This window comes from Nelumbo lutea, chromosome 7 (genome assembly GCF_056320005.1).
Source record: "Nelumbo lutea isolate HS-2025 chromosome 7, American lotus-T2T, whole genome shotgun sequence".
In the NCBI taxonomy this organism is placed as follows: domain Eukaryota; kingdom Viridiplantae; phylum Streptophyta; class Magnoliopsida; order Proteales; family Nelumbonaceae; genus Nelumbo; species Nelumbo lutea.
In genome coordinates, this window is record NC_142690.1 from 19,198,304 (window position 1) to 19,225,898 (window position 27,595).

The following is a 27,595-nucleotide window of genomic DNA, read 5'->3' on the forward strand; positions in this document are numbered from 1 at the left end:
GAGACATGAAAATGTCCAAATCCATGCATTTATTTTTGACAAAAAAAATGTTTATTTTCCAAATTTTATATTCATATGAATCAATACCTCAAACCCTTCCAATCATTTTTCTAAAATTGATTTATTTTCTAAATCTACCAATCATATCGATCACTCAAGGGTAAAGCTACAACTTTAAATTCTTTTTATTTTTATTGTTCATAATGTTTGTATTGTTTTTTTTCCTATAGAAATTAACTTCAATAGTAACTTCATGGGTATTTTGGACATTTTCATGCCTTTTTTTAGAAGATTCTACGGGAGGGGGTCTAATTGCAATTTGTATTGGAAAGTTTAGGGGAGGTGATTGCAATTACTAAACTTCAAGGGAGGTTTCAACAGCTAGCCCAACTCGGAGAGTTATCCCTCAGTCGGAAATCCGACAAGTTGAGCTTCATTCTCCACATTCGGTGATGAGATTCCAGGACTAGCTTGTAGGAGCCTCCAATTAGGGGTGCTCACGGTTTGGTTAACTGAATCGTGGACTAATTTTTGAAATTGAATAAGGGTTGAAAACTGGTAACTGAAATCGTTTATTGGTTTTAACCAAAACCAAACCGAAGCCAACCTGCCAGTTTTTTTGGTTTTTTATTATTTATAATATTTATTATAGAAAAATATACAAATATATAATAAAATACTAGAAATATATATATATAACATTATATTTTAAATAATAAATAATATATTATAAAAATATATAAATATACATAAGATATATATAAATATATGCATACTGGTCGGTTTAGTTAACCGCCGGTTTTTTATTTTGGACCGAAACCGAATCAATACTTTCGGTTTTTTTAAAATATTGAACCAAAACCGAACTGATCGATTTGGTTAACCGAATTTCCGATTCGATTTCGGTCGGTTCGGTTTTTCGGTATTTTTTATCACCCGTCCAATCGGGGCAAAGAAAAGAAACAACTCTTGCAAAGGGCCAGCGGCTGCGAAAGAATTGCTTATACCCTATAACGGTCTTCAATCGCTTGACCTTAACTCAGTCAAGCAAGTGGAGTGGACACCCAAAATTTTGTCAAAACCCTTGTCACTTCTGGTTTCAGAAGTCCGGTGGTCGATTGCGGTAGTTGTTTTATCTTGTTTCCCGCGAATATTTCAGTTTTAAAATTTGCAGGTTGTGGCTTGAGCGGCTATGGAGGTGGACAGAGTAGACGGACGTACGAGGAATCAATTGAGACCACTGGCTTGTTCTCGGAATCTTCTTAACCGAGCTCATGGTTCAGCTCGTTGGTCTCAAGGTAAAATTAGAGATAAAAAAGTAACTTAGGCTATGTTTGGTTTGAAGGAAAAGGTAGGGTAAGGTATGAAAACCTATACAAAGCTTGTAAAGATTTCCCTGCCTTTCCCCTTCTTTTCCCTACTTTTTCCTTCAAACCAAACATAGCCAGCCTTAGGGTTCAATTTGTTCTTCGTTCTTTCTGTTCTCTTTTCAGCAATGGGTTTGAGTAGCGTCATCTGTGCTGTTTGAATTAGGGGATACAATTGTTTTAGCTGCCGTTTATGGACCCAAAGCAGGAACCAGGAAGAATGAGAATCCCGAGAAGGCGTCCATCGAAGTTATTTGGAAGCCCAAAACTGGGCAGATTGGTGAGTTCTTGTAGAACTTCTCATTTATAGTAGGAATCAGATGCCTTATGTCTTATATATAATGGTATGTCCTTTAGACTAGTGGGTGGTCTCCTGAACAAATGCATGGCAAAATTGCCACTTGATGCCATTCATTATTTAGTGAAACAAGTAGTGAACTACTTTTTAATTATGCTAATATGCAAATTAGTAGCATGCTAAATAACTTATTATGCCAAAATGGAAGGAAAAGGACGAACAAATCTATTTGATTTGCCATGTTATACAGATTTCTTGATTTGCATTATTAGTTGTTTAATTGCTTGCACAGCATTTGTTAGAATTGGATAATCAATACAATATTCAAGTTGTTGATTTGCAATGTTATAAAGAGTCCAGAGCCAAATAAATATACATATATGGCGTTAATAGAGGACTATAAATAGTAAGTGGCTGTTTATCAGAAGGCAAAGTTGGGTCATGAACTGAGGTTGGGGGTATATAACCCCATGTGCGTATGTGTATGCTAACTATAGCCTTCTTATCCCTCTTAATATTTTAGTTACTGATACAAGTGGTTTTTTGGTCCTTGTTTAGGCAAACCGGAAAAGGAGTATGAAATGATACTTAAGAGAACCTTGCAAAGTATTTGCCTTCTGACGGTTTACCCAAATACAACAACCTCTGTCATAGTTCAGGTAATGTAGTTTCGTTGTTATTTATCTAGTAAGGTTTTTCAGGTTCATAGGTTGTTCCATCCATTTCTGTTTTTTTTTGTCTTTCTTCTCCTCCTTTTCCTTTATTGTGTTGTTCTTCTAGAAAAAGAGGATAACAAGGTGTTTTAAGAGTAAACATTTCTTATTAGTGCCTTTTGACTTTATAGCCAATTATTGTCAATGTTTCACATGTAATAACAACATTGGAAGGCAAATTCCCATGTCTAGATGTTGGCACTACTGTTATAATATGGACATGGGGATATCTCTCTTCATTTTGAAATGTTGATATGGATATAGTGATTAGTGAACAATATATCATTGAGTTTAGGGTTTATATTCTCAAGACTGCAGAGGCAGTTGATGTGGCTAAAGGGATGACATCTTTCATTCCACTGCATTGGGTTTGATATGAACCCAAGCAGGTTAAGGTCCATGTTACCCAAAGGTCCCAGATATAGAAGGACACGGTATCAGATACAGGATTTACAATAAAAATTAAACTATCTGACACAATACATCACTTTGTGCAGGTATTTGGGTATCATAGATTAAGATTGGTTCTGGTTGAGGCACAGTAGATGCCCATTCAAATTATTTGCTTTTCTTTTTTTCTTCCTTTTAATAGTTGGTGACAGCTCTCTCTCTCTCTCCCCCCCCCCCCCCCCCCCACACACACACAGATAGACACTGTCTCTTCTCACTTTTCTCTCTCTCTCTATCACACTGACAAATTCACTGTCTCCTTTAATTATAATTTTAAAAGTGCTTTGTTCCTTCACTTTTTTTTGATAAGTAAAAATATCAATTTTATTAACAGAAAACATAAAGATTACAAAGGTCCAAGGGGAGGTGTGAGGTGCAACCACTCGTTGTCAACTATCCCATTAGCTGACCTCCTTTTTTTGATATCTTTTGAAGGGCTACAGAACGGGGGTAGCCCATCCCTCAACCCAGGTGCAGATGGGATTTGATCCCATGTCTCCGCTATGACTGGCAGGAGACCTTACCAACCAGCTGGTTGGCACCTTGTCATTAGCCAACCTCCTTTTCCATTGGATCCTTAAGTTCATCCCACTACTTAACCATTTTAATATCTTCATCTCTTCTCTATAAATGCATCTTACCGTCTACATATCTTTTAGCCAACCAATCACCATCTTAGAATTTTCCTCAATGACTAAGCTATCAAAATTCAATTGTCTTGCTATTTGTACCCCTTGAAGTACAGCAAAGAGCTCTGCTCTAGCTGAACCTCCAAGACCAGCTGGTCCCAAGAAGAGTGCAAGACCATTTCTTTCTTTGTTTCTGAAGAAACCCTCCATAGAAGATGAGCCTGGGTTTCCTTGGCTGCTCCCATTGAAGTCAAGCTTCACAAAATCTTCATTGGTAATGACCAAAGGGAAGTGATCTTCTCCTTCTTAGACGAACTTCTTGCCATTTAGTCCCCATTCCTCGAAATATCACCAAAAGAGAATAGTGCAAACAAATCCAATGTTTTCATCCAATGAAATGATGAATCACCTTTATAACTAAACATTCCATCATGGAAAACAGTGAGAGCTGCCATGTTATGGACTGTTTGGGAAGAAAGGAATGGGAGGGTTTTCAATGAGAAGAGTAGGACAGAGATGGAGATCATTGACACAGTTAAAATAGAAGTAGCACACTGGGTGAAGACCCTAGAGGATTTCCAAGTGTTGTCACTCAATGACATTTTGAGAACTTGGAGGAAGTGGCTTTATCAACTAAAGAAAAGGAAAGAGCTTCTATGGAATCGAGACCCCTAGAAGCCAACTTTGTTAAACTCAATTTTGATGGGAGTTATATTTGGTAATGGTAATGTGGATGGACTGGGAGGGGTCTTCCGAGACACAGAAGGAAAGGTTTTGGTATTATATTCAGGACCCTTAGCAGATGGTAATGCTTTGACAGCTGAGCTTACGAATTACTCCATGGTCTAAAATCTGCTAAGCATTTTGGCTTCCAAAACTTGGAGGTGGAAGGGGACTCTCAGGTGGTCATTTCTTGGACAAGATGTAGGTCCCAAATCCCATGGATCTATAGACTTACATTTCGGGAAATATAAAACTTAATAAGGGAGCTAAGTGTTGTCTTTAAATGGGTAAGAAGATCAACAAATGGGATGGCAGATGTTTTGGCTAAACAAGGAACAACTAGGCACCAAATGTTTTGGGCAAAATTATAACTTATCCTTTGGGTGGAGAGAGTTCCCATGTTACTGTAATACTTGAGTTTCAATTTAACAAAATCTCTTTTTATTGATAAAAAAACTATACATTCCATCACCCTGTTGACAGGGCAAACAGAATTAGGGCTGGGGTCTGGCTGACTGGCTCCCTCATCAATAATTTCATTATTTTCATGGCTTTTCTTTTTGTCATTCAAGTTATAATTTTGTTACTTATATAAAAAAAGCTTTACAATGGCCGTTGTACCACTTGGTTTGTTTTGGGGGTATAATGAACATAACTACACTATCGATTGTCCTCCTCGCAGGCCTCACTTGGAATAGATTGGGATATGGTTTTCCTCTCTAATTGTTTGAACGGGGCAGTTGACAAATTAAGTTAGTTCATAGTGATGCCTAATCTTTTTTTGACATTACTTTTCTTCAGACATATTCCTTGGATCTGACATTACCCCATGAAAAGCACTTGCAACTTCTTGGTAAGTGCAGCACTTCTACCCAAAAATTTTGGGTTCTAAGTCTGGGCTTCACTTACCTTGTTTTGGCATCTTCCTCCTCTTGACAAACTTCTTCCATGTTTAACCCCACATTTGAGTTTGCTTTACCTACATCATATGAATAGTCTATTCCATTAACCACAAAGAGAGTACATGAGAGTACGTACAAGAAGCAGCACACACAGGTTGCAAAGGTATAACACTCTCACTATGTAAAATTTCCTTGTGAGCACCCATTTTAGCCAACCAATATGCTATAGTGCTTAACTCTCTGGGAATCTATAACAGATTACATTCAAGGAGTCCAGAAGATCTTGGGCCTCATCCAGGTAATTTACTAGCCTCCACGGCCCTCCATCCTTCTCCCCAAGCCATCTAATAGTATTACTCTAATCACCTTTGATGATAGGGAAGACAAGCCACGGTCTCTTGCAATTTGGAGTCCAGTTAGCATGGCTAGAACTTCAGCCTTTGTAAGGTCTGCTATCCTGATTGGTCCACTGTAAGCCCACAACAAATTTCCATCCCTTCCCTTAAACACACCATCGTTCCCCTGCTAGACCAGGGCTCCCAAGTGCACTTCCATCAAAATTCAGAGTTACCTCCTCTTCTACTCTTTAGTTAGGGATGCTTGTTGCTTTTAGAGAGGATCATCAAGAAACACCTTTAAACTCTTTCGAGTTCAGCACCCACATATTGAACAAGTAGAATATGTGGGATAACAAATCATCCATAGATCTAGCTTTATTGTTGAAGATTTGGTTGTCTCTCTTTGCACACCCCCCACAAAACTGCTTGAACCAGTGTGCCAGTAAGTTTCCCCCCTTTTTCCATGACCTCTTCCTTGCCATTGCCAAAGGAAGTCTTCAATGTGGAGAGAGCATGTTCGGGAGGGCTGTTGGAAGGCTTTAAAGCAGTAGGTGACCAGGTAGAGGTTCTCCTTCTACAATTTGCAGACGACACCCTGTCTTTTTCTGATGCTTCTTGGGAACAGCTTGAAATGGTAAAAGCAGTTCTGAGATGGCTTGAGGTAATTACTGGCCTTCACATCAACACTTCTAAGACCGAGATATTGGCTGTTGGGTCAGTTGAAAATTTGGAGGAGTGGGCTGGGAATTGGGGCTGCAAAGTTGGGAAACTTCCTACCAAATATCTGGGTTTGCCACTGGGAGATAACTGCGGATCAAAGGGCATATGGGATTCTATTATAGAAAAAGTGGACAAGCGGCTGGCATCCTGGAAGACTAAGTATCTGTCAAAAGGCGGGAAAGTCACTTTGATTAAAAGTGTGCTCTCATCTCTGCCAGTATATTACATGTCGGTGTTCCCAATCCCAGTGAAAACTGCTGCTCTCTTGGAGAAAAAGATGAGGGATTTCCTGTGGAGAGGATGGAAGGGGGAAAATAAATGTCATCTGGTGAGGTGGAAGTCAGTCTGCAGATCCAAAAACCTTGGAGGTCTGGGCATTAGAAAATTAAGGGAAGTCAACACTGCAATGCTAGGAAAATGACTTTGGAGGTTTAATGATCAGCTGAACAGTTTGTGGAGGAGGCTAATTGTAGCCAAGTATGGGCCTGCAGCGAGAGATTGGGAGACTGGAAACTCCATATCCTCATAGGTTGCTCAATCTGGAAGGCAATTCAAAAAATTGAATCACAGTTCTTACAAGGAATAAATACGAGGTCGGGAATGGTCAAAGAGTTCTATTCCGGAAGGATTTTTAGTGTGAAGATGGCCCTCTCAAGGACAGATATTCTGATCTTTTCGGGATAGCAATGGACAAGAATGCAACAGTGGCAGATTATTTGGAAATGCAGAGTGGAGTCTGTGTGTGGAATCCTCAACTGCGTAGAAATCTGAATGATTGGGAGGTAAAATCTCTCCTAAGTTTGCTGCAGAATGGAGCTTTGGAGGACAAAAGAAAATGGAGATTTGAAAACTCAGGAATTTTCTCTGTGAAATCCTACTATAACAGCCTGACAAGAGAGGAGTTTTCTGTTTTCGCGGACAAGAAGATTTGGATAAGGAATGTCCCTTCAAAAGTGTCTTTTTTTGTGTGGTTACGGTGCTGGACAGAATTCAGACTAAAGAAAACCTAGTTAGAAGGGGCATTCAAGTGCAGGATGAAAGGTGTGTTCTGTGCAAGAGAAGCACAGAAACCTCTAATCACCTTCTGGTCCACTGTGAACTCACCCACTGGAATTGGGGGAAAATTCTGGAATTGTTTGGGGTAAAGGTGTGTTTTCCATCTGATGTGAAGAGTTTTTTGCTTGCTGGGTGGCTAAAGGGTCTAAGTGAGGCCAAAAGAGTTTCTTAGAACACTGTTCCTGCAGCTGTGTTCTGGGCAGTTTGGTGTGAAAGGAATCAGAGAATCTTCAAAGGTTGTCAAATTTCAAAGGAGGAAGTTCTTAAAAATATTATTGGGCATGCTGTATTCGTGGTTGGCTAATCACTCACTTTTCAAATCTAGACACAGTTTCTTTCTTTGACAAAGAGTTTATTTTTGGATAGTTTTGTCTGTAAATGCCTAATGGCTTAGTTGTGTTATTGAGTTTCTGGGGTTTCCTTTAGCAAGTTTCTCATTGTACAAGGAATTGGGCTGATTGTATATCTTCCTTCTTTTTGCGGTTTAATACAATACCTTACCTTTTTCAAAAAAAAAAAAAAAAAACAGTTTCACCATTGGTGAGGCACAAAATGCAAGTGGGGGGGATACACAATCTACCTTTGTTTTTCCTTTGTAGCAAGTTGCAAGTGTTTTTTTTTCCTGGCCCTTTCCTATTTACTGAATTCCTTATCCTCTTCCACATCTTTTTTTTAATCTTTCAACCTCACTAAGTTTTCTTTTCCTAGTCCCACCCTCTTCTTTCTCACAAGAGTTTTTACCTCAATTGGCTCTTTTAATTTGCACCCTAATTTATCTGCGAATTCAGCAACTAATTTTTCCTTCTTTGTATCCTCTCCGCTTTTGGAACCCTAGAGCACTCCCCACTAAAAGCACCACCATTAACTCCTATTCTTTTCCCACTTGACCTCTCGGCCTCATCTAATTCTTTCCTCTTCATTTCCTCCAGAAAGCTCTCTATCAACTCCCAGATTTTCCTCCCTTTCTCGTCCTCCACACCTACTTCTTTCTCACTCATATCATTGTTTCCGTCTTGTGGCGTGAAGGTTGTCTTGGAAGGACGGCTTAAGGCAAAGAGCAACAACAAGGATTAGTCACTAAACCAGAATTTACAAGATTGCCTAGGTTCAGAATATGGTCGGACTCAACAGTCATACGAGTGGTCGGACAATTTTCCAAAGCAAATGGTTTGGAATTTGCTATTAGGATCAGGGGATATCAAAATTGGGAAGCTCTCTTTGGTATCATCGTCATTCTGTTTACTCCCATTAACTTGTTGCTTATTCTCCCTCAACGTCCCACTACAAGACTTCAAGTTAGTCTTCAACAGACCCTTACGAACATCCTCTCTAATTTTAGTGCTTGGCTTTGGTATCCCCTTCTTTAGGCTTTTTGGCTTCTATCCCTAGCAACCACAATGAACTTTTCTTGATAGTGATTACCACCACTTGTCGCTAGATTCAAAGGCGAGGCATTAATAACTTCGTCCAAATCTTCAACAAACAATATGTCAATACATAAATCCTCCTCCAGTTCCACCACAATTGTCTCCCTTTTCTATGATCTCTGCTATAGAATCCGCTTCGTAATCAAACCCATTGTCATCATCCCCTGACTGGCTACAATCCACCCATCCATTGTCAGCTTCTTCAAAATCTCTTGGCCAGTTCCTTGCATATTTGGGATTAGGTCGATCATCCTCTATCCTAGAGAAAGCAATAGTCACAGTCCTTGTCCTTGGCCCCGATCCCTGTTGGGGGTAAAGATTGTCCTCCATCCCCGATCCTCGACGGGGATGAGTTCCCCATGGGGACTTGAATCCCCAAATTTTTTTAGTTAATAGTATATTTTTTAAATAGATTTACTTAAAATAAATAAAAATTTTAAAATATAAATAATATCATATATATAATATGAATAACATTATATATATATTTATTTATAATCGGGGGTGGGGCGGGGACCTAATTCCCCATCCCTGACCCCAACCCCAATCGGGGATCCCTATTAATCCCTGTCCATTGGATCGGGGAAGTTGGGTACCCGTTGGAGATGGGGAAAATTGCTGTCCCTAAGCCTCAGGCCTTGGATCCCATTGCAAAGATGACGATTGATGAGATTGCATCTTCAACCGCTGGCCAATCTCAACTTGAGATGAAGGTAGAGGATTATTTGGTTCCTAGTCAAAAAAAGACCACACCTCATGTGACTACTATAAGTATAGTAGCCAAATAAAATGTGACTACTAGAAGTATCATGTGAGTCTAAAGAGTTGGCCTTTTCTTTATTAATGGGCCCAATTCTCGGCCCAAAACACTTCCTCTAGGTTCTAACAAAAACTGACCCGTGGAGATCTTTTTGTTCAAAATATTATGGGCTTGGCCACCCATTGGCTTGGACATGAGCCCAATCTTTATTGCCTCTGCAAAGGAATTCAGGCTCGACCCATTTAAGTTTGAGCTATTAAATTTCATATCTGTTCCTTTTTCGAGGCCTATTTCAGCCTCCACCCCTTTGTCTTCCTTATTAAAGCCCAAATTAATTCCTCTTTTTAACACCTCCGCTTTCACCTCTTCATTTTTGCCATGTGTCCACCGTCCTGCCCCTCATCACCTTCAACCTCTTGCCCTCCATTCCAGAGCGACATTTCAACTTCTGTCACCAACCAGAGCTTATTCCACACCTCACTGACGTTGATATCAATAGCTCTTGGAATGTTTTACAGTTGAACTCTAGTGATTTTGATCCTCACCACCCTTAGACTGTTAAAGTTAATCTCAAATAGATCACCTCCAACACTTTAGCAACCCTTTCAAAGAAACTCTCCTTCCACAAGGGAAATGGAAGCCCAACCAACAAAATCTCAAAGGTTTCATCAGTAATTTCTTTAGAGTTGCAAGAATCGACTAGTTTTCAAGAATTTCTACCCCCAATTCGGTGTTCAACAATTGAAAGTCAATGTTCTTCCCCCTGTCTCCAGAATTGCCCAGATTTCGTCAAAAAGGTACAATGACACACTGGAATGAACTTGGAGCTTCTGCATGAGAACTTTGACTATTGTACCCCAGTTATTCACCTTCTTTCCAGCCTTAGCAATCCACCTTCAATCCCAAACACTCTCTTCCTTTTCCTGTAAAATTCTCTGGACTTGTGCTCACAATCGAAATCAAATGCTGGATATTTCTTGGGTTTGGACTTGGATTACATCCTCCTCCATAGGGTTAACCATGTTGGAAGAAGTCTGCACACAATCTTCTTTATGCAATAAGAAATCCTGAAGTCGTGACGCTAGTGTTTTAAAAGCGCAAGGCACAAAAAAGGTGTAGGGGTCAATTTGCGCATGAGGTGCGCGCGTCTTTTTGAAGCAAGGTGCAAAATTATAAAAAAAATGCTAAAAAATAAAAAAAATGTCAGAAAATTCAAAAAATGCCAAAAAATTCAAAAAAACCAAACATAATATTAATAAAAAAATATAAACTTAAATTTTAAAATAATGTTTTAAAAAACCTTTATCTAAAATTAAAATACATAAACATAAGATGTAATTATGTAAAGCATATTCAAATGAGAATTTAAAAATAAAACCAAACATATAAAACATTTTCAAGCATTTAAAACCTCTAATCTTTTTTTTCACTCAATTGCATTACTTCGCATAGCTAATGTAATGTAAAACATATTACATTCCTGATTCTAAGAGCCGCCTTTGTGCCATGCCCCTTGAGGCAAGCCTAAACAAGTCGACGTTAGGCCTTAAGTTCTTAGTTTTCACACAAAAAAATAGTGATTTTATAGTTTTACTTGCTTTTTAAGAAGACATTTTATTAGGATGAATGAATGAACAACATTACCAAATTGGGGGTTCTCGGAGCTTCGGTGAGCAAGCCTAACGTGGACTTGTTTAGGCTTGCCTTGAGGGGTGTGGCACAGGGGTCCGGGGGTGGAGCCCCCGACCCAGTGTTCAAAAAGGCAAAAAAGCGGCAAATTTTCAAAAGGTGCACGCCTGGGCTGAGGTGCAAGGTGCATTAGGCACATGCCTAGGTGCACCAGGCGTGCGCCTTTTGAAAGGACTGTGCCTAGGACCTAGGCGAGGCGCATACCCTGAAATGCGCCTAGGACCTAGGTGAGACACCCTGAAATGTGGCTCGCCTGTGCGCCTGAGGCACGCCTTTTAAATCACTGTGTGATGCCATTAGCTGCCAGCCGAGGCCTTGTCGACCTTCTGGTATACAGATAAGTTGTCTTCTGTTACCACCAAATGTCTTTGAGACCATCACAAACCACCCTTTTTGATTACGCTTTAGTATCACCTGATTTTTTTTTCTTTGGAATTCCAGAGAACTCCATCCATTACTTTTAACAGAGATTAGATAGATGGTAGCCCTTCCTTCTTCTCTAATCTTTAGCACCAATCTACTTCAGCTCTTCTTTGCTTTGACCACCAATTCCTTTTTCAATCTCTTTCTTGACCCCATCTTGTTTCTTATTGTCATCAATCATCACTTGTCTGTACAGTTTTCTAATCTTGCTCTCTTCCTCATTGTCTTCTAAAGGTGCAATCTTTTTTATCTTTTTTCTCTATTTCAGATCTGAATCTCTTCTTCCTAAAATTCAGATCCTTAGTCTCCCTCTTTATCTACCACATTCACCTAATAGGGCTTCTTTCTTCCCATCCCCTCATTGATTTTAAATTTACCTTCATTTCTTAGTTGCTTTACAAGAGATCCTTATTTATTATTTGTTTATCTGGGTTTATTAACACTTACTGTATGGAAATTACCTAGTTTTAGCTGCATCTCTAGATTCTTCACTGATGATCATTGTACTTTTACTCTTTCTTTGCAGGTTGTTAATGATGATGGTTCTGTATCCTTAACGGCTTCAACCTAAGCTGTTTCTGGTTGAACTGAAAAAAAGAACCTTGATATGAACATTCATTTGATTTCTCATTTTCTTTCCTAATGGTTTATATGTTAGGATTCTCTAAGGAGATAATTATGTATCTTAAAGTACATGCTGTGACCACCACTGTTTTACATTAAGATGTTGAAAACTTCCTTAACAGAAACCTTTGCTAGCTCCTCCCATGTGCCATAAATGCAGCCTGTGCTGCCCTTGTGGATGCTGGAATTCCATTGAAGCATCTTTCTGGTAAGAAATTCTTATTGTGATTGTCGCTTCTTATCTTTACATTCATACTTGTTGGTCTGTGCAGTTGCAATCTGTTGTTGTCTGGAAGAAAATGGAACCGTGGTTCTGGACCCCACCAAGTTAGAGGAGCAGGTTTTTCTTCTTACCCTTTTCAACTATTTAGTCTAGCTATCAATGAAATTGTATATTCAAACCCAGTTTTTCACAAAACAATAAATAGTTATTGTAATCTCCTGCTATTGGTTTGTCAAATCGGGAACCAGTAGCAAATCAGGCAGATCTACCAAACCCATGTCAACTCTCCAAAATTACTTATTCTTACTTTAAACGCTTCTATATGACTATATGAAAGTGATCAACCATTTAAGCTGCCCAATAGGTCACTCTAGTATTTATATTTTTCCAATTTATACAACTAATGATACATTGTTTACTAGATATTTTCCAATTAACACCGAAATTAGGAAAACAATGGGTCAAAGGGTTTCCCTTGTTTTTTTTTCTCATTTGGTGAGGTTTGCTTACCTGAATGTGGTGTTCACTTTAAATGTGTTACAAATATGTTGAAAACGTGATGATTTTGCACCAGCAAGGAGATGGAGAAGAGTTCTGAGGATTGAGGCAAAAACATTTGTTTTGGAAGAAGTTTGGACAAGAAGAGGAGTTGCCCTGAAGATAGTGGAACTAAGAAAAGCTTCATTGATTTTTGAAGAGAAAGCAATATCCTGGATTCAGAGATTCCTGGAAGGAGCAAAGAGAACATCAAGAACAATAGAATGGAAGTGTAGTCTTGTGGAAGAAGGAAGAAGGTATGCTGCTGAAAGAAAAGAAAACAAGGGAAGATTTGTGGGTATCTATGAATATTATGGTAATAGTATGAAACAGTTCACTTGCTTCCCTGAAGGGAGAGAAACATCGGGTTGGGATAAGATAATACAAGCAATGCAGGATTTTCTGGTGTTAGTGTATGAACGACGAAGTTATCCAATCAGAAAGGAAGAGGGTCAGAAGAAGCCTGAAGAGAAGATGGAATTAACAGACTGGAAGGAAACACAAAGTAAGGGAGCCAACACAGATAAGGATGTTCAGATTGATGCAAGGTTAGGGTCAACGAGTGTGGCAATAAAGCCAAAACAGAATGGGAGAACAAATTAGTGTTATCCATGAGTAAGGATGTTACAGATTGGAAAGCCCTGGGTGAAGAGATTCAACAAACTTTGAAGGTATCAGAAAGACTGCAGATTGTTCCTATTGATGGGCAGAAGGCTGTGATTCTTTGTAAAAATCCCTGGCCGGATTTTGAAGCTGTGTCGGCAGTAACAAAGTAAGGATTGACAGTGGTAGGAAGATGGCCCCCGAGTTGTAATGAAAAAACAGTAAACCCAACAGATAGCATTGAGTTGAGAATTCTGGGCAGAAGGCTGTGATTCTTTGTAAAAATCCCTGGCCGGATTTTGAAGCTGTGTCGGCAGTAACAAAGTAAGGATTGACAGTGGTAGGAAGATGGTCCCCGAGTTGTAATGAAAAAACAGTAAACCCAACAGATAGCATTGAGTTGAGAATTCTGGGGCTGCTTTATCATCTATGGTCAGATGAGATTCTTAACAGAATTGCAAAGTTGTCTCGTGGGGAACTCTCAACTTTGGATGCCTCAGATCTCCGAGCTGTGCATATAGAGGTGAATGGAGCGAAACCAGAACTCATCCCATGTTTTGTAGATGTTTTCTCAGATGGTCAAATGTTCAAAGCTTGGATAGCCTCCTCTCTGGAAGCTCATTGGTGAAAGGGAAGGACCAGAGAAGATGGTGCTGATGTGGCCAAAACCTGGTTTCGAGGAAACCTTGGGAAGGGAGAACAGAGAAAAGAAGGAAATTTCATGGATATGGAAACTGAAAAGACAGAGAATTGGAAAGGTATAAATCAAGCTACCTCTCAGTGTGGCATTTCGAAGCAGCAGGTCAGAAATTCAACGGGCGGATGTAAAACTTTTGTTATAAGTTGGAGACGTGGCAGATTCAAATTCAAACAAAGGGCCTGGGGTGGGGACAAATGGAAGAGAAGTAAATTCTGGTGGGCCTTTGAATGGTTTGGCCCAGTCACAAGTAAACTTAAATAGGTCGGCCCATTCACAAGAAAACTTAAAGAGGTTGGCCCAGTCACATGACAACTTAAATAGGCACGTGACCTTAATAGAGAATGGGGGACTTCTGGGCTGAAAAGGCCTGGCCCATTAAGAGCTGTTGGACAAATTAAGACTAGCTCATTAAGAAGGTTGTCTACTAAAAGAGGTCAACCTTTAGTGGACCTTTGTTTGGGTGTATCATCGACCCAAACTGCTGTAGCAGTGGCGAATTTTACTTCCAGACGCAAATATCCAGCTGCAGACTCGATGAGAAGCTCTAGTTTGGTGCTTTCTTGGGTGCCAAGAATGGTCTCCTACTCTACTAGTCCAGAGAAGCTGAACCCCAGGTACAATAGAACAAAAAACAGAGATGAAACTTCAGATTCAGGGTGGGTAAGTTTGGAAGACAGTACGGAATGAGAGAAATCTGGAGGTTTTAGCCTTGGAAGTATTCAAAGCAAATGCCACTCTCGACTTGGGGAAGGAGCAGAAGATGGCGTGAAACTACTGTTTGATGAAGATCTTTGTACTACTCTTCCTAGACTCTTAATCCAGCTTGACACAGGGGAAGGAAGATTAGGCACCACCTCGGGGGAAGTAAAATCTAGAACAAAGAATAGTGGAGTTCTGTGTTCAGAACAAGACGAAATACAAGATATTAGTAGGGGCTGTAAAGTCAACCCAGAACCTCTGAGTAGAGCTACAAACTGCCCTGTTCCCACGGCTAACTATCTAGAGGGTGATTCTAAAGGTAATACCTCTGACTTTAGCCCAATGATTGGGGTTAAAGGGTCGCCAAATCCTCCGGTAATTCCTACCTATTTACTAAAGTCTCCTTTGAACCAGTTTTTTTGTTGCTACTAATGTTTCTTCTAGTCCTGTGTATGTTGTGCCTACAGGGGATACTAACACAACCATGCAGCCTGCCAATCAGAATGATCAAGTACAGGAAACAGAGGTGATAGGAGAGTTATTTTCAGAAAATGTAGACATGGAAGTCGGGGATAGAATTTGGGAGCTGATTATGGAACTGCTTAGAATTCAGGTGGAGGAAGAAATGGCTGGACAGATTGAATGGGATGAGGAGGGTGACACTCCTAATCCTATTGTTGAAGAGGAAGTAAAGGGTGATGGTAGATTAAATGCAGACGATGGGTCAAAAAAACAAAAGGGGAAAATAAAGAAAAAGGGCCCAAGTAGAAAGAAAGAGGGGAAAGAGAAGCTAGAGGAGCCTAGTTCTAAAGGAGTTGGTGTAAAAAAGCAGAGAAAGAAAAAATTAAGTGAGGTGGAAAGGCTAAGATGTGAGGTGATTATGATAAAGGGACTGTTGCAAAAAAGGAGAAGAAGCGGTGAGTGGTTTGTTTGGTTAAAGGGTTTTTGTCGCGGTCTCAATGAAATTGATTAGCTGGAATGTAAGAGGGTTAGGAAGCTCGGGAAAAAGAGGAGTGATTAGGGATTTGTTGCAAAGAGAAAAACCATATATTGTGTTGATTCAAGAATCTAAATTGTCTGAGATAGATAGGATTTGGGTAAGAAGTATTTGGTCAGCAAGAGACATAAGTTGGGCTTACACACAATCTTGGGGAGCTTTAGGGGGAATTATAACTTTGTGGACACTGAATATCTCCCAATTAACTTAGAGGACATGGATTGGAGGGTTGGGAACAGAGAGCTTTTGGACTCCTTGGAAAGGAAATTTGAGGTTTAGGAAGTAAAAAATGCAGTTTTCTCGATGGCGAGATCTAAAGCCCCAGGACCTGGTGGTTTTACGATGGCTTTCTATCAAGATTGTTGGGAAATAATTGAGGGTGACTTGATGGATGTGTTTGATGAGTTCCATGAGAGGGACCAATTTAACTCAGGTGCAAATGCAACCTTCATCGCTTTGATACCAAAGAAAGTGGATGCACTTCAACCAAAGGATTTTAGGCCCATAAGTCTAATATGTAGCATGTACAAAATCATTTCCGAGGTTTTAGCCCTAAGAATAAAATATGTTCTTCCCTCGATGATTTCTCCAAATCAAGGGGTTTTTGTGTTTGGGAGACAAATCATTGATCAAATCCTTATTGCCAATGAATGTATAGAGGTTAGAAGAAGGAAAAACAAAAGAGACTGGTGTGCAAATTGGATTTAGAGAAAGCCAATGACATGGTGGATGGGGAGTTTCTGTTGGAGATTCTTAAGCGCAGGGGTTTTGGAGAGAGATTGTGTAAATGGGTGAACAACTGCATTATTTCATGTCATTTTTCAATTTTGGTAAATGGAGCAGCAAGAGATTTTTTTCCTGTCAAAAGGGGCCTAAGACAAGGAGATCCTCTATCTCCCTTCCTATTTACTCTGGTAACTGATGTGCTGAGTGAGTTGATCATAAGGGAAGATGCCAACAATATAATTAGAGGTTGGAGAGTTGGAAGGGATGAAGTGGTGGTTACACATTTACAATTTGCAGATGACATTATTATGTTTTGTGAAGGGAAAATTGAAGAACTCATGAATCTAAAAAGGATAGTCCATAAATTTGAGAGGATCTCTAACCTAAAAGATCAATTGGGGCAAAAGTTGTGTGGCAAGAGTAAACTTAGGGAGTGACGAGGTGATTTGATTAGCTGGAGTATTGGGGTGTGAGGTAGGAGATTGACCATTATAGTATTTGGGACTACCTTTGGGAGGAAATCTTAATATGGATAGTTTCTGGTACCTAGTGATTGAGAGGTTTACAAAGAGACTTGCGAATTGGAAGAGAAGTTACATTTCTTTGGGAGGTAGGATAACCCTGATAAAGTCGACGTTGGCTAACTTACTAGTGTATTTCCTATCTACCTTTAGTATACCGGTGAAAGTAGCAAACCAGTTAGAGAAGATCATGAGGGACTTCCTTTGGGAACCAGGAGACACCAAAAGAGACCACCTAGTGAAGTGGGAGGTGGTTTCTAGAAGTAAAGATGAAGGGGGCCTAGGAATAGGAAATCTTAGGCTAAGAAATACATCATTATTGGGGAAATGGTTGTGGAGATTGCCTTTGGAACATGATAGACTTTGGCATAGAGTGATTATTAGCATTCATGGATTGGCAGACAATGGTTGGGATGTAGGAGTCGACCTAGGGGCTTCCCAATGCTCTCCCTGGAAAGCTATTCATGGTATTTTACCTTCATTCCTTCCTTATGTCAAATTCGGTGCTTGTGCAGGAAATAAGGTCTTATTTTGGGAAGATGCTTGGGTTGGAGACACTCCCCTTAATGAAAGGTTCCCTTTTATTTATTCACTCTCTGAAAATAAAAAAAAAGTGACCTCTTTGTTCTTTACTGATAACTCTTGGGACTTGGGTTTGAGGAGAGGCCTAAGGGAGTCGGAAATGACAATGGTGGATGAGTTAATTAAACTTCTAGGGTCAACTTACTTGGATTAATCTTGTGTGGATAGTAGAATTTGGAAACCTTCCCCTTCTGGTGTGTTCACTTGCTCTCCTTTTTTAATATCCTCATTCAATCATCAAACCATGTAAGGAGCTTTCCTTCAAAGGAGATTTGGTGTCAGCCTATACCCCCAAAATTTTAGGCTTTTTGTTGGGAGGTGGTGTTAGACAGTTTTGTATGCCCTTAGCTTCAATCAAAATTGATGTACTTTATGAGTTTATTGTAAATGAATAAAAGTACATATTTGATTCATGTTCCCTTGGTATGTTTTTGTGTAATACCCTTAAACTGGACACTTATTGAGACTCGTGTTAGTTTAGATTGTTCACAGCCAGTGGGTCGGTCTGGGGAGACCTATCCTGACAAGGCTGACACTGTGTTGCCACCAAGTAGGTTGGGGTGGCTTGTCTCAGCTACCGGGGTGAGACCCTAGGTACATACAGTGTGGGATTAATTGAATCTTTGAACTTGACCAGATTTCCAGTACTGCCCTGGACCTTGGCGATTGATGGGCAAAACTGGAAAGTTACACCCGACCCCTAAACTCGATTATGATACTGCACTAGGTGTCGGATCGGGGTGTCTTTGATGTACCAATCAGTGAGATCCTTAGCGGGGGTCAAAACCTGGGTATGTTGGGACAATCCGAGAATTCATCTGAGTGGGTGATCATAGTGACAGGATCAGCCCCTTTGTCGGACAAAGGTAATGATCGGGGATGTGCTCTCACTGTTGGAAACCAAGACTGTCGGCAGCCGATTTCAACCGTTGAGATTTGTTTTGCAAAATATATTTTATATGAGATATAAAAGTATATATATTATGGTTTCTAAAATGTTTGCAAAATGTTTTAATTCCCGGGATCCATATAAGTGGAGAGTGCAACACTGTTCATTGCAGCCGAGGGAGAGGTCCTCTCTTGTCGGGCAGTGTATGATCATTATGGGCTGAGAGGTTAAGTGTAAGACCATTGAGGATAATACCTGATGGGCTAATCTTGCATCTGCCCACAGTCCCTGGGTGTTACAAGGTGGCTTGGCCCAGGGACCACTTAGGGTAAGTGTTGGGCCCATAGAGCCCATTTGATGGGTCTCAGGGGTGCACTGTCTTTAACAGTGTATTCGACCACGCCTTGTAACAAAGGTTGGGCCGAACCCATGTGGCTGATGTATAGATCAATGCTTGGGTCCCACGCCATACAAGGAAGCCCAACTGGGCAGCAGTTAGAAAGGTTAAGTGAGCACATAATCTTAATGGGCCTAAAGCCCATTTCGAACTGGGCTATTTATTTAGTTAATTAAAGGGGCGAATTCTGAGATAGATTAGAAGATAGGATAGGGTCTTAACCCTATCCACTCAGAGAGTCCAAATCTGAATGTGATTCAGATCTAGAAACCTCCTAATGAGATTATGATAAAACTAATCTAATCTGCAGATAAGATAAGGGTTTAACCTTATCATTAGAAGAGAAGGTTGATCCAAATATGATTTGGATAAGCACCTCCTAATGGGATTAGGAGTAGATCTTTTCAAGGTAACAAAAAGAAGGAGGGGGCGGCAGCCTTGAGAGAGACCAAGAAACACATCAGATCCTCTTTAGTGCTGAAATCAAGAAGAGAGAATTCTGCCCCCTGCGAATACTCTCTTGCCGCCTCCCTGCTCTTGCCGCCCTATTTGCCAGTTCGATCTCCAGCTGTGGGAGAAGTCAAGATTGGATCTTGACATCAATTCTTTGAGAAAGGGTTGAAAAGGGAGCTGTGCTCACATTCCATCCTGGTGTTTCTTGCGAAGGACAGAGTTCTTGGGGAAGAACACTGTTGATTCTGCTCCATCCTGCACTACGCCATCTTCAGTGGGAGCAGTCTTTGGATCCTTCCTTGGGTAGGGAAGATCCTATTGGTGACCATTCAGTCTTCAGTCATGACTCTTAGGTAGGGAAGATCCTATTGGTGGTGTATGTAAATGATATTGTCATTACCAGAAATGATAAATGGGCATTGGCAGGTTGAAGACTTTTCTGTAGGAACATTTTCAGACAAAGGACCTTGGTAAATTGAAGTATTTCTTGGGGATAGAAGTAGCAAGGTCTAAGCATGGTATTAACTTGTGTCAGAGGAAATGTGTTCTTGATTTGCTTGAAGAAATAGGTTCGTTAGGTGCTAAACCAGCTGAAACACCTATGGAAACAAACACTAAGCTGACAGTGATATGGGTGAAATGTTTGAAGACCTTGGTAGATACAGGCGGCTGGTAGGTAAATTGAACTACCTAACCATCACTTGACCAAACATTTCATTCGTAGTTAGTATGGTAAGTCAAATCATGCAGAAGCCTCTGGTTCCACATTGGGATGCGGTTCTAAGGATTGTGAGGTATTTAAAGGGGGCTTTTGGTCGTGGTTTGATATACAGAAGTGGTGGAAAACTTGAAATAGAAGGATATATTGATGCTGATTGGGCCGGTTTGGTATTTGATAGATCTACCACATGGCTATTGCACTTTTCTTGGGGGTAATCTGGTGACATGGAAAAGCTAGAAGCAGATAGTTGTGGCAAGAAGCAGTGCAAAGGCAAAATATAAAGCTATGGCACATAGTACTTGTGAATTAGTGTGGCTAAGGAACCTTCTACAGGAGATGGGATGCATCATTGATACTCCGATGAAGCTCTACTGTGACAATCAGGCTGCAGTTCATATTTCCTCTAATCTGATGTTTCATGAGAGAACCAAGTACATAGAGGTTGACTGTCACTTTGTTAGAGAGAAGGTGCTGAGTGGAATGATAGGCACTGCATATATCAACACAGGGAACCAGTGGGCAGATTTGTTTACTAAAGGATTGAGTTGGGGTAGAGTGGACTACATATGTAACAAGTTAGGATTATATGATATATACTCTCCAACTTGAGGGAGAGTGCTAGTGTCGAGTATGTAGGGGTATTTCTGTCTTGGTGCTTATGTTTAGGTGCTGATGTGTAAGTTTATGTTAGATCTAATGTCCCTAACTTCAGTAGGGGCACATGTAACTTTTCCACAATATTTTAGTAGTACAAAACAAATCTGGCCGAATGGGAGGGTTGACTTTTCTCTCATTTGAACCAGACCTTTTCCTCCTTGTCTTCTCCTCTACTCTTCTCCTTTCTCTCTTTCTCTCATTCTCTCCTCTCTTTTCCTTGACTGTTATCAGTCTAACAGGCAGACCGAACTCTAATAACTCCTATAAGAGAGAATTTCAAACCTTCAAATGATTCAAGCTGCTCTCTTTGTTTCTTAAAATTTGTTCTGATTATATGCTGGCCTTGCAATCCTAACATAAAATGGAATCCTCAAAATATCCCCAGCTACATAAATAAAGACAAGAGGACTAAAGCTAAACTGCCAACATAAACATATATTCAAACTTAACCATAAACAAAGAAGAAAAATAATAATTTTTTTTATGGATAACAAAAATTTTTTATTGCTGAACGAAAAGAATTGTATTGACAAGCTACATGGCCCCACAAATAGGCCAAACCAACTGCTTATCCCAACAAATTTTACATAACATCTGTGTATAAAACATTTGTTCCCTAAAAACTCCTGTTTGGCCAAAGCATCAGCCATGGCATTTGCAGGTCTTTGCACCCATTGAAATGTTGCACCTAACTCCCTAATCAACCATCGGATTTCCTTAATGATTAGTCTATACTGTCACAGTGCTTGTTTGTTGTTCCTCATCCAACCAACCACTATTTTAGAATCCCCTTTAACCACAATTTCTAACATTAATCATCTTTGCCAACCTCAGTCCATGCATGACAGCCAGCAGTTATTCTCTTATTGAGTTCCCACTTCATATTGGGCGTGAAAATAGTGCTACCACCGATCCAAACTCATCTCTAATAAATTGTTACATTAATTTCAGATATATCTCATCAAGTCTCCATAGAAGCTACAATGTGGGTCCTGCATCATCACCAATGAATTAGGGCTTTAAGCTACTGTTTTGCTTCTTATCGTGCCACTTGTGTATGCTTGCTTTTCAATTATCCATATCATATTATCAAATTAAATGTGCACAGGTTGGATGCACTACATGCATAGCCAAAGGCATGTCTGACTCTTGGTGGTTGGTTGTTGAAATTGTTTCTGGAATTGTTTGATATTTTGAACGTTGGGTTTTCACATGCCTCTTTCAATGAAATGGCAGAAAATGCAAGCCTTCACATATTTGGTCTTCCCCAACTCAGTTCTTTCAGTCCTTCCTCAAGGATCATTAAGTGTGGAAAGTGAACCCCTAGAGCATGGGATCATTACTTCTGTTACCCATGGTGTGATGTCAGGTATTTTGCACACTCAACCCCTCTCTGCATATCATTTCTATTTTCTGGTAGCTAGCTTTTATTGTAGTATTTTATGCTATGTCTGGAAATATATTTCCTATTGCAGGCTAAAACTTATTGATAAAAAATCAGGCTAAAACTAGAGACTTTTTTCTGTGTTTAATGGGAAGATGTCATATAGGATAGGGATGCCTACAATTCGTATGAGCACTTTGTGGGTGCAAGAATTAAAGGACTGATGTAAAAGGTAGGTGAACTTTACAGAGGGTTGGATCTGAAATATGGAAGGAATGATTAAGTTAGTGATATGAGAAAGGGGGACAGGTCTAGGAAAGCTTTAGAAACGGATATTTAGGGTTCTAGAACCAAGTGATGTGAATAGAAGGTGATTCTAGGCCTCAAATTCTTGCTAAATACAGAAATCTCTAGGAAGAAAAGAGGACAGTTGCAAGAACTTAAAATATGGAGGGAATTTTGGGAAACCATTTACTGTTGAAAGGGGGTGTATGTAGGGTTGGCTGTAAAAAATGGTTGCCCAATTAGATTTTAAGGGTTTCCTGCGTGGTTCAATTTTATGAGAGATTTTCCAGGTTGGCTTGCCAATTGGATTGGGTGTGCATGAAAATGGGCCAAACCTGAATAATGTAGATAGTTTTATGTGAAACCCAGAAGGTTTTACTGACCTTGGTTTGAAGTTTCAATTTCCTAGGGAGTTTTGCCATGTGCAAGTGGGGAAATTTTGTTCAGCTATACGAAAGTTTAAGACGATTAGATGATATTTTGCGACACTTCTCAGGGTCACCTGCAACATGTAATGGAATGCTAAGATGGTTTGAAGTAGTGTTGGGCTGCATGTGAACCTGCACAAAAGTGAGTTGGTGGCTGTGGGGGATGTGCAAGAGTTAGCTCAATGGGCAGAAGGGTGGGGTTGTCAAGTGGAAAGGTTACCTTTAAAACACTTGGGCATGCCTTTGGGCATGAAGTGCAAATCTAAATCAAGTTGGGAGCCAATCATGGAAAGAATTGATAAGAGATTGACCTCCTGGAAAGCGAAGTAGCTTTCTTATGGAGGCAAAAATTACCTTGGTGAAAAGTGGCTTATCCTCCCTTCTAATGTACCTGCTCTCTCTTTATCCTGTACTGGCTGGTATGGAAAACAGTATAGAAAGAAGAATGAGGTAATCCCTATGGAGAGGGTGGGAAGAGGAGAAGAAATACCATCTAGTTAATTGGAACAAGGTCTGTAAACCGAACATCCAGGGAGATTTGGAGGTAAGGAGAATCAAGGCTGTGAACATTGCTTTGATGGGAAAGTGGTTTTGGAGGTTTGGGGATCACCAAGGGGGCTTGTGGAGAGGAGGGTGGTTCAAGCAAAGTATGGAGTCAGAGGTCTGGGCTGGAACCCAGGGGCATCTAAATAATCCCACAGCTTCTCAGTGTGGAAAGGTGTTGAGAAAGCATTTGGTTAATTTAAGAAAGGAGTGAGATTTAAGATTGAGGATGGATCACAGGTGAAATTTTGGCAGGATGTATGGTGTGGGGATTGATCTATGTTGGAAGCTTTGCTTGTGCTATTTGACTTGGCTGTTGACAAAGACGTTAGAGTACAGAAGAAATTTGAATGACTCTCTATACAGTGCTCAAGTGTAGGTTGGAAGTTCAGACAGAAGAGTCTGGCAGTGGGAGAGGACAGGAAGATTCACAGTAAAATCTTTTTACAAAGCCCTTGTCAGTTCTAAAGAGCAGGTAGTCCCTGTACACATCATTTGATGTAAGAATGTCCCCACAGAGGTAGCTTTCTTCGCATGGGCTGCATACTTAAACAGAATACCTACTATGGACAATCTGTTCATCAGGGGAATGGTGCTGGATTCAGCCGACTGTTTACCGTGGACTATTTATTGTTGGAATCTGTAGACCATTTATTGCTTCACTGCAGATTCTTTTATGATGTTTGGTCTAGGTTTTGGAGCCTGTTTGGGGTGAAGGCATGCTGCCTAGGTTCAGCAATGGAGTTCATGCAAAGCTGGTGGTTAGAAGGGCTGTCAAAAAGGGAAAGTTGGCAATATTAGAAAGAATGTGAAATTTATTAATACAGCTTCAGGAAATATTTGAAAAAAGGTCTAATATCACACTAAAAATGTAAAATTAGAAGTTAGAACCCACTGTATACCACCGACAATTGAGGATTAAAAATCATAGATAGGCTTTGGAACATCCAAAGGTAAAACATCCTTGATAACTAAATAATACTCTTATTTCTTAGGATCCATTTGGTACACAGTTGGAATTGGAATGATCTATTCCCAGAGTTTGTTTGGTTCAAACAGGAATCAGAATGAGAATTGGAATCAGCTGGAATGGGATTTCATTCCCAGGGGAGGGGGGATGGCCATTCCAACTAATGTTATGCAGCTTTTTTTCTTCTTAATATAAAAGATTTTTATTAAAAATAAAGAAAAAATGAGATCCCCCCTTCCTCTTCATCCTCCTCCTAACCCCCCTCCTCTTAAGGAGGCCTACGCCTCCTTGTGTTGGGGAGGCTTACGCCTCTTGCGTTCTGAACTACGTCTCATGTCTCTAGGTAGTGGAACGCCTCGCATCATGCCTCTATGTTTTAAAACATTGGTTTTGAATAAATTTTTCCTTCTATTATAAAAAACATAATTCTGATTAGTAGTAAAAGTTAGATGTGTGATGCAGGATAAGACATTCAACAGAGATGGAGATTTGTTGATTTTTTTGGGGGGGAGGGGGGAGGGGGGGGGTAAAGAGAGGGTAGATCTGCTATAAACGTTGTAGTTATGTTCACAACAGAAAGTAGAAAATAAACTAGCCTCATAGTAGGGTTCTAGGATTCACTCCTAAAGGAAGAAAGCATCAACTTTTTTAAAAGGTGGAGAGAAATCCCAGTCAAGGTAAACAGGTGGTACTTCATTTTACTTTTAAAAATTATGCAATACAGAAGTATATATGGACTTGAACTAAGAAATTCCTCCATAACTATAAGCAACTGCCATCAACAGCTTGTTGTCTCTTTTAGTCATACCTTTTACTAATCACTTGTTACTTGGAGATGATAACATAACATACACATTCACCTCCTTGTCACCTACTTAGAATGTGGTAACTGGCAACAGGATGAAATAAAAAAGAGAAATAGAATCTAAACTCTAACAAAGCTAAAGACTGACTTTTCATATCCAATGAACCCTATATAAAAAGTCAAAATACATAGAATACTCTTTTGAGATGACTCAACCACAACAAAGTATAACTAAATCACCAAAATAGATAATCTTACTAATCTAATTATAACCTTGAAACTTCATTTAGCCGTGTAAAATGCATCGTTCAAAGGTGATAAGAGTATCAAGAGGTGCCATTTATGCCTTCAAATAAATATTTACAATCTCAACAATTATTTTTGCTTCTCCTTTTGTTGGCTGCATTAGGGTGGGTGTCAGAATTATCATTAATAAGCAAACTACTCTTCTTGGAGTACATGATGTATTACATTTTGTTTCCCATAAAAAAAGTATTACATTTTGTTATTCCACTGTTTAACTTGATTGTGCTAAATTCTTTATTTTAGTTGACTTGGGCAATCCCACAGTTTGTTGGTGTCATGGAACTTTTTTTATGCCTTTTTAAGTGGATCATATTAGTTGGAACTAATAGGGTCAAATGTTGCATCTGCTATGTTGTAAGTTGCAGGGCCATGATAAAACTGAGAGGATGCCACTATGTCAGCATCTGCTATGTTGCACCTTGTCTATGCATGTGTTTGTGTGACTAGTCTGTATGTTTAACCAAAGGAGGAAGAAAAGATAGATGGGGAAAAGAAGCTATCGGTTCCTATGTTACCTGGATTGTGGATGATGAAAAAGGACATGGCTAGACAAGGTGTCAGATATGTGATGATAATGTAGAAGAATACCCTTTACAGTACTGAAAAGACAATTTATTTTCCACCAGGAGTGGGGGGTCCTGGAAAAGTGGAAAGAAAGATGAAAGAAGAGTGTACTATTTGATTGATTGGTTATTGCTAATGACAGTGACAATGGGCATTGAGGAGGAAGGGTAGCTTTTGTGAGGTTTTGCAGGACTTTGAAGAGGGTTGTTGTAGAGCCTGTAGGCATTATGGATTTTTCTTTTGTTGAAAAGACTTATGAGTTATTAATGGCTGTAATGAACGCTTACATAATTAGAAAGAAAGAAAGAAATATAAAGAAGAGAGAAAACCCAAAATCACTGAACAGGAACCTAGAACCACTCTAGGTTTATGGAATTACTTACCATCTATGATACCCAGGTACAGATACATGTAGGAAATGAGAATGCAAATACGGATGCAAGTATCCATTTAATACCATTCTATCATGCATGTATATCTAGTTTTCGTTCAAAATTAGACCCATTGGACATGTATAATGACCAAAGATTGGATGACATTCCCATGCCCTATTGCAAGGCATCATGGCTGTTTTTTTTTTTAGAAAAAGAATAGTACTGGAAAATTGGAGAGAAATGATGCATTTCAATGGCTTTATTTTATTTTTTGGAGGGGGCGTTTTCTTTTATGTTCCATTTCAAACATCACTTCAAGGTAGAATTTTTTATGGTACCACATAGAACTTTTAACAACTAAAAAGTAGGCTTGCAATGTGACTTAAATTAAAGAAAATTCCCCTAGGATTTCATCACTTAAGAGAATATAAACCATAAAATAACAGATGTTTATGATGCTGCTTTATCTGGAAGACTAATTTTTTGAATCCATCTTGAGGCTGTATTTATGGGAACCCACAAGCTGGAATGCTTTTTCTGCAGTAGTTATTTTCTATAATCCGATATTCTGGTTTATTTCATCTGATCTGATTTATTCTATATAACCTTAATTTGCTGACTTGGCTCTTGTCAAACTTCTGTTTTCAGTGGATGATTATCTCCACTGCCTAGAACGAGGGTGTTCTGCAAGTGCAAAAATCTCAGATTTTCTAAGGAGAAGCTTGCAATCACAACTCCCGAGTGACCGATCGAAGGCTGCATGATTAACACATAGATAAAACATGGAGTTGCACCTATATCGATCAGGAAAGTTAGAGGCAGCGAGGCTGTTGGTGAATCTTGTAGCCTATAATATTTATTTGACATTTCTGGGGATGAAACTAATTTATAAGTGTCAAGTATCAACCAAACGATAGCCATGTTTATTGGCAAGTAGTTCCATAGTGTTTCTGTACTCTGATAATTTGTATGAAGATTTTAGGTTTTATAGGCAGATAATTTATGAACAAAATACAACAGGTCCATTATTATAGAATTTTATATAGTAACTCAGACCAATCCCTTGTTTGAGATTTAGGTATGGAATTTATTTCCAAGATTTACTTCCTGTT

General features: G+C 39.6%; 1 protein-coding gene across 1 annotated transcript; it reads left to right on the plus strand.

Annotated features, from left to right (window-relative positions):
• The first annotated feature begins 956 nt into the window (after positions 1-956).
• Positions 957-27,542, plus strand: LOC148845479 (Ribosomal protein S5 domain 2-like superfamily protein). The gene is made up of 8 exons (XM_088953126.1): positions 957-1,298; positions 1,534-1,647; positions 2,224-2,324; positions 12,022-12,042; positions 12,255-12,327; positions 12,392-12,459; positions 22,061-22,193; positions 27,132-27,542. Exons 1-8 carry the CDS (start codon positions 1,193-1,195, stop codon positions 27,245-27,247), a joined length of 732 nt encoding a protein of 243 aa, XP_088809252.1. The 5' UTR covers positions 957-1,192; the 3' UTR covers positions 27,248-27,542.
• Positions 27,543-27,595: the final 53 nt, after the last annotated feature.

Bases quoted from the DNA above. Each gene is read 5' to 3' on its own strand.
- LOC148845479 (XM_088953126.1), top strand. From the start codon at position 1,193: ATGGAGGTGGACAGAGTAGACGGACGTACGAGGAATCAATTGAGACCA. The intron at 12,043-12,254 runs GTATCCTTAACG...AACCTTTGCTAG, and splicing joins TTGTTAATGATGATGGTTCT to CTCCTCCCATGTGCCATAAA. The intron at 12,328-12,391 runs GTAAGAAATTCT...TGGTCTGTGCAG, and splicing joins TCCATTGAAGCATCTTTCTG to TTGCAATCTGTTGTTGTCTG.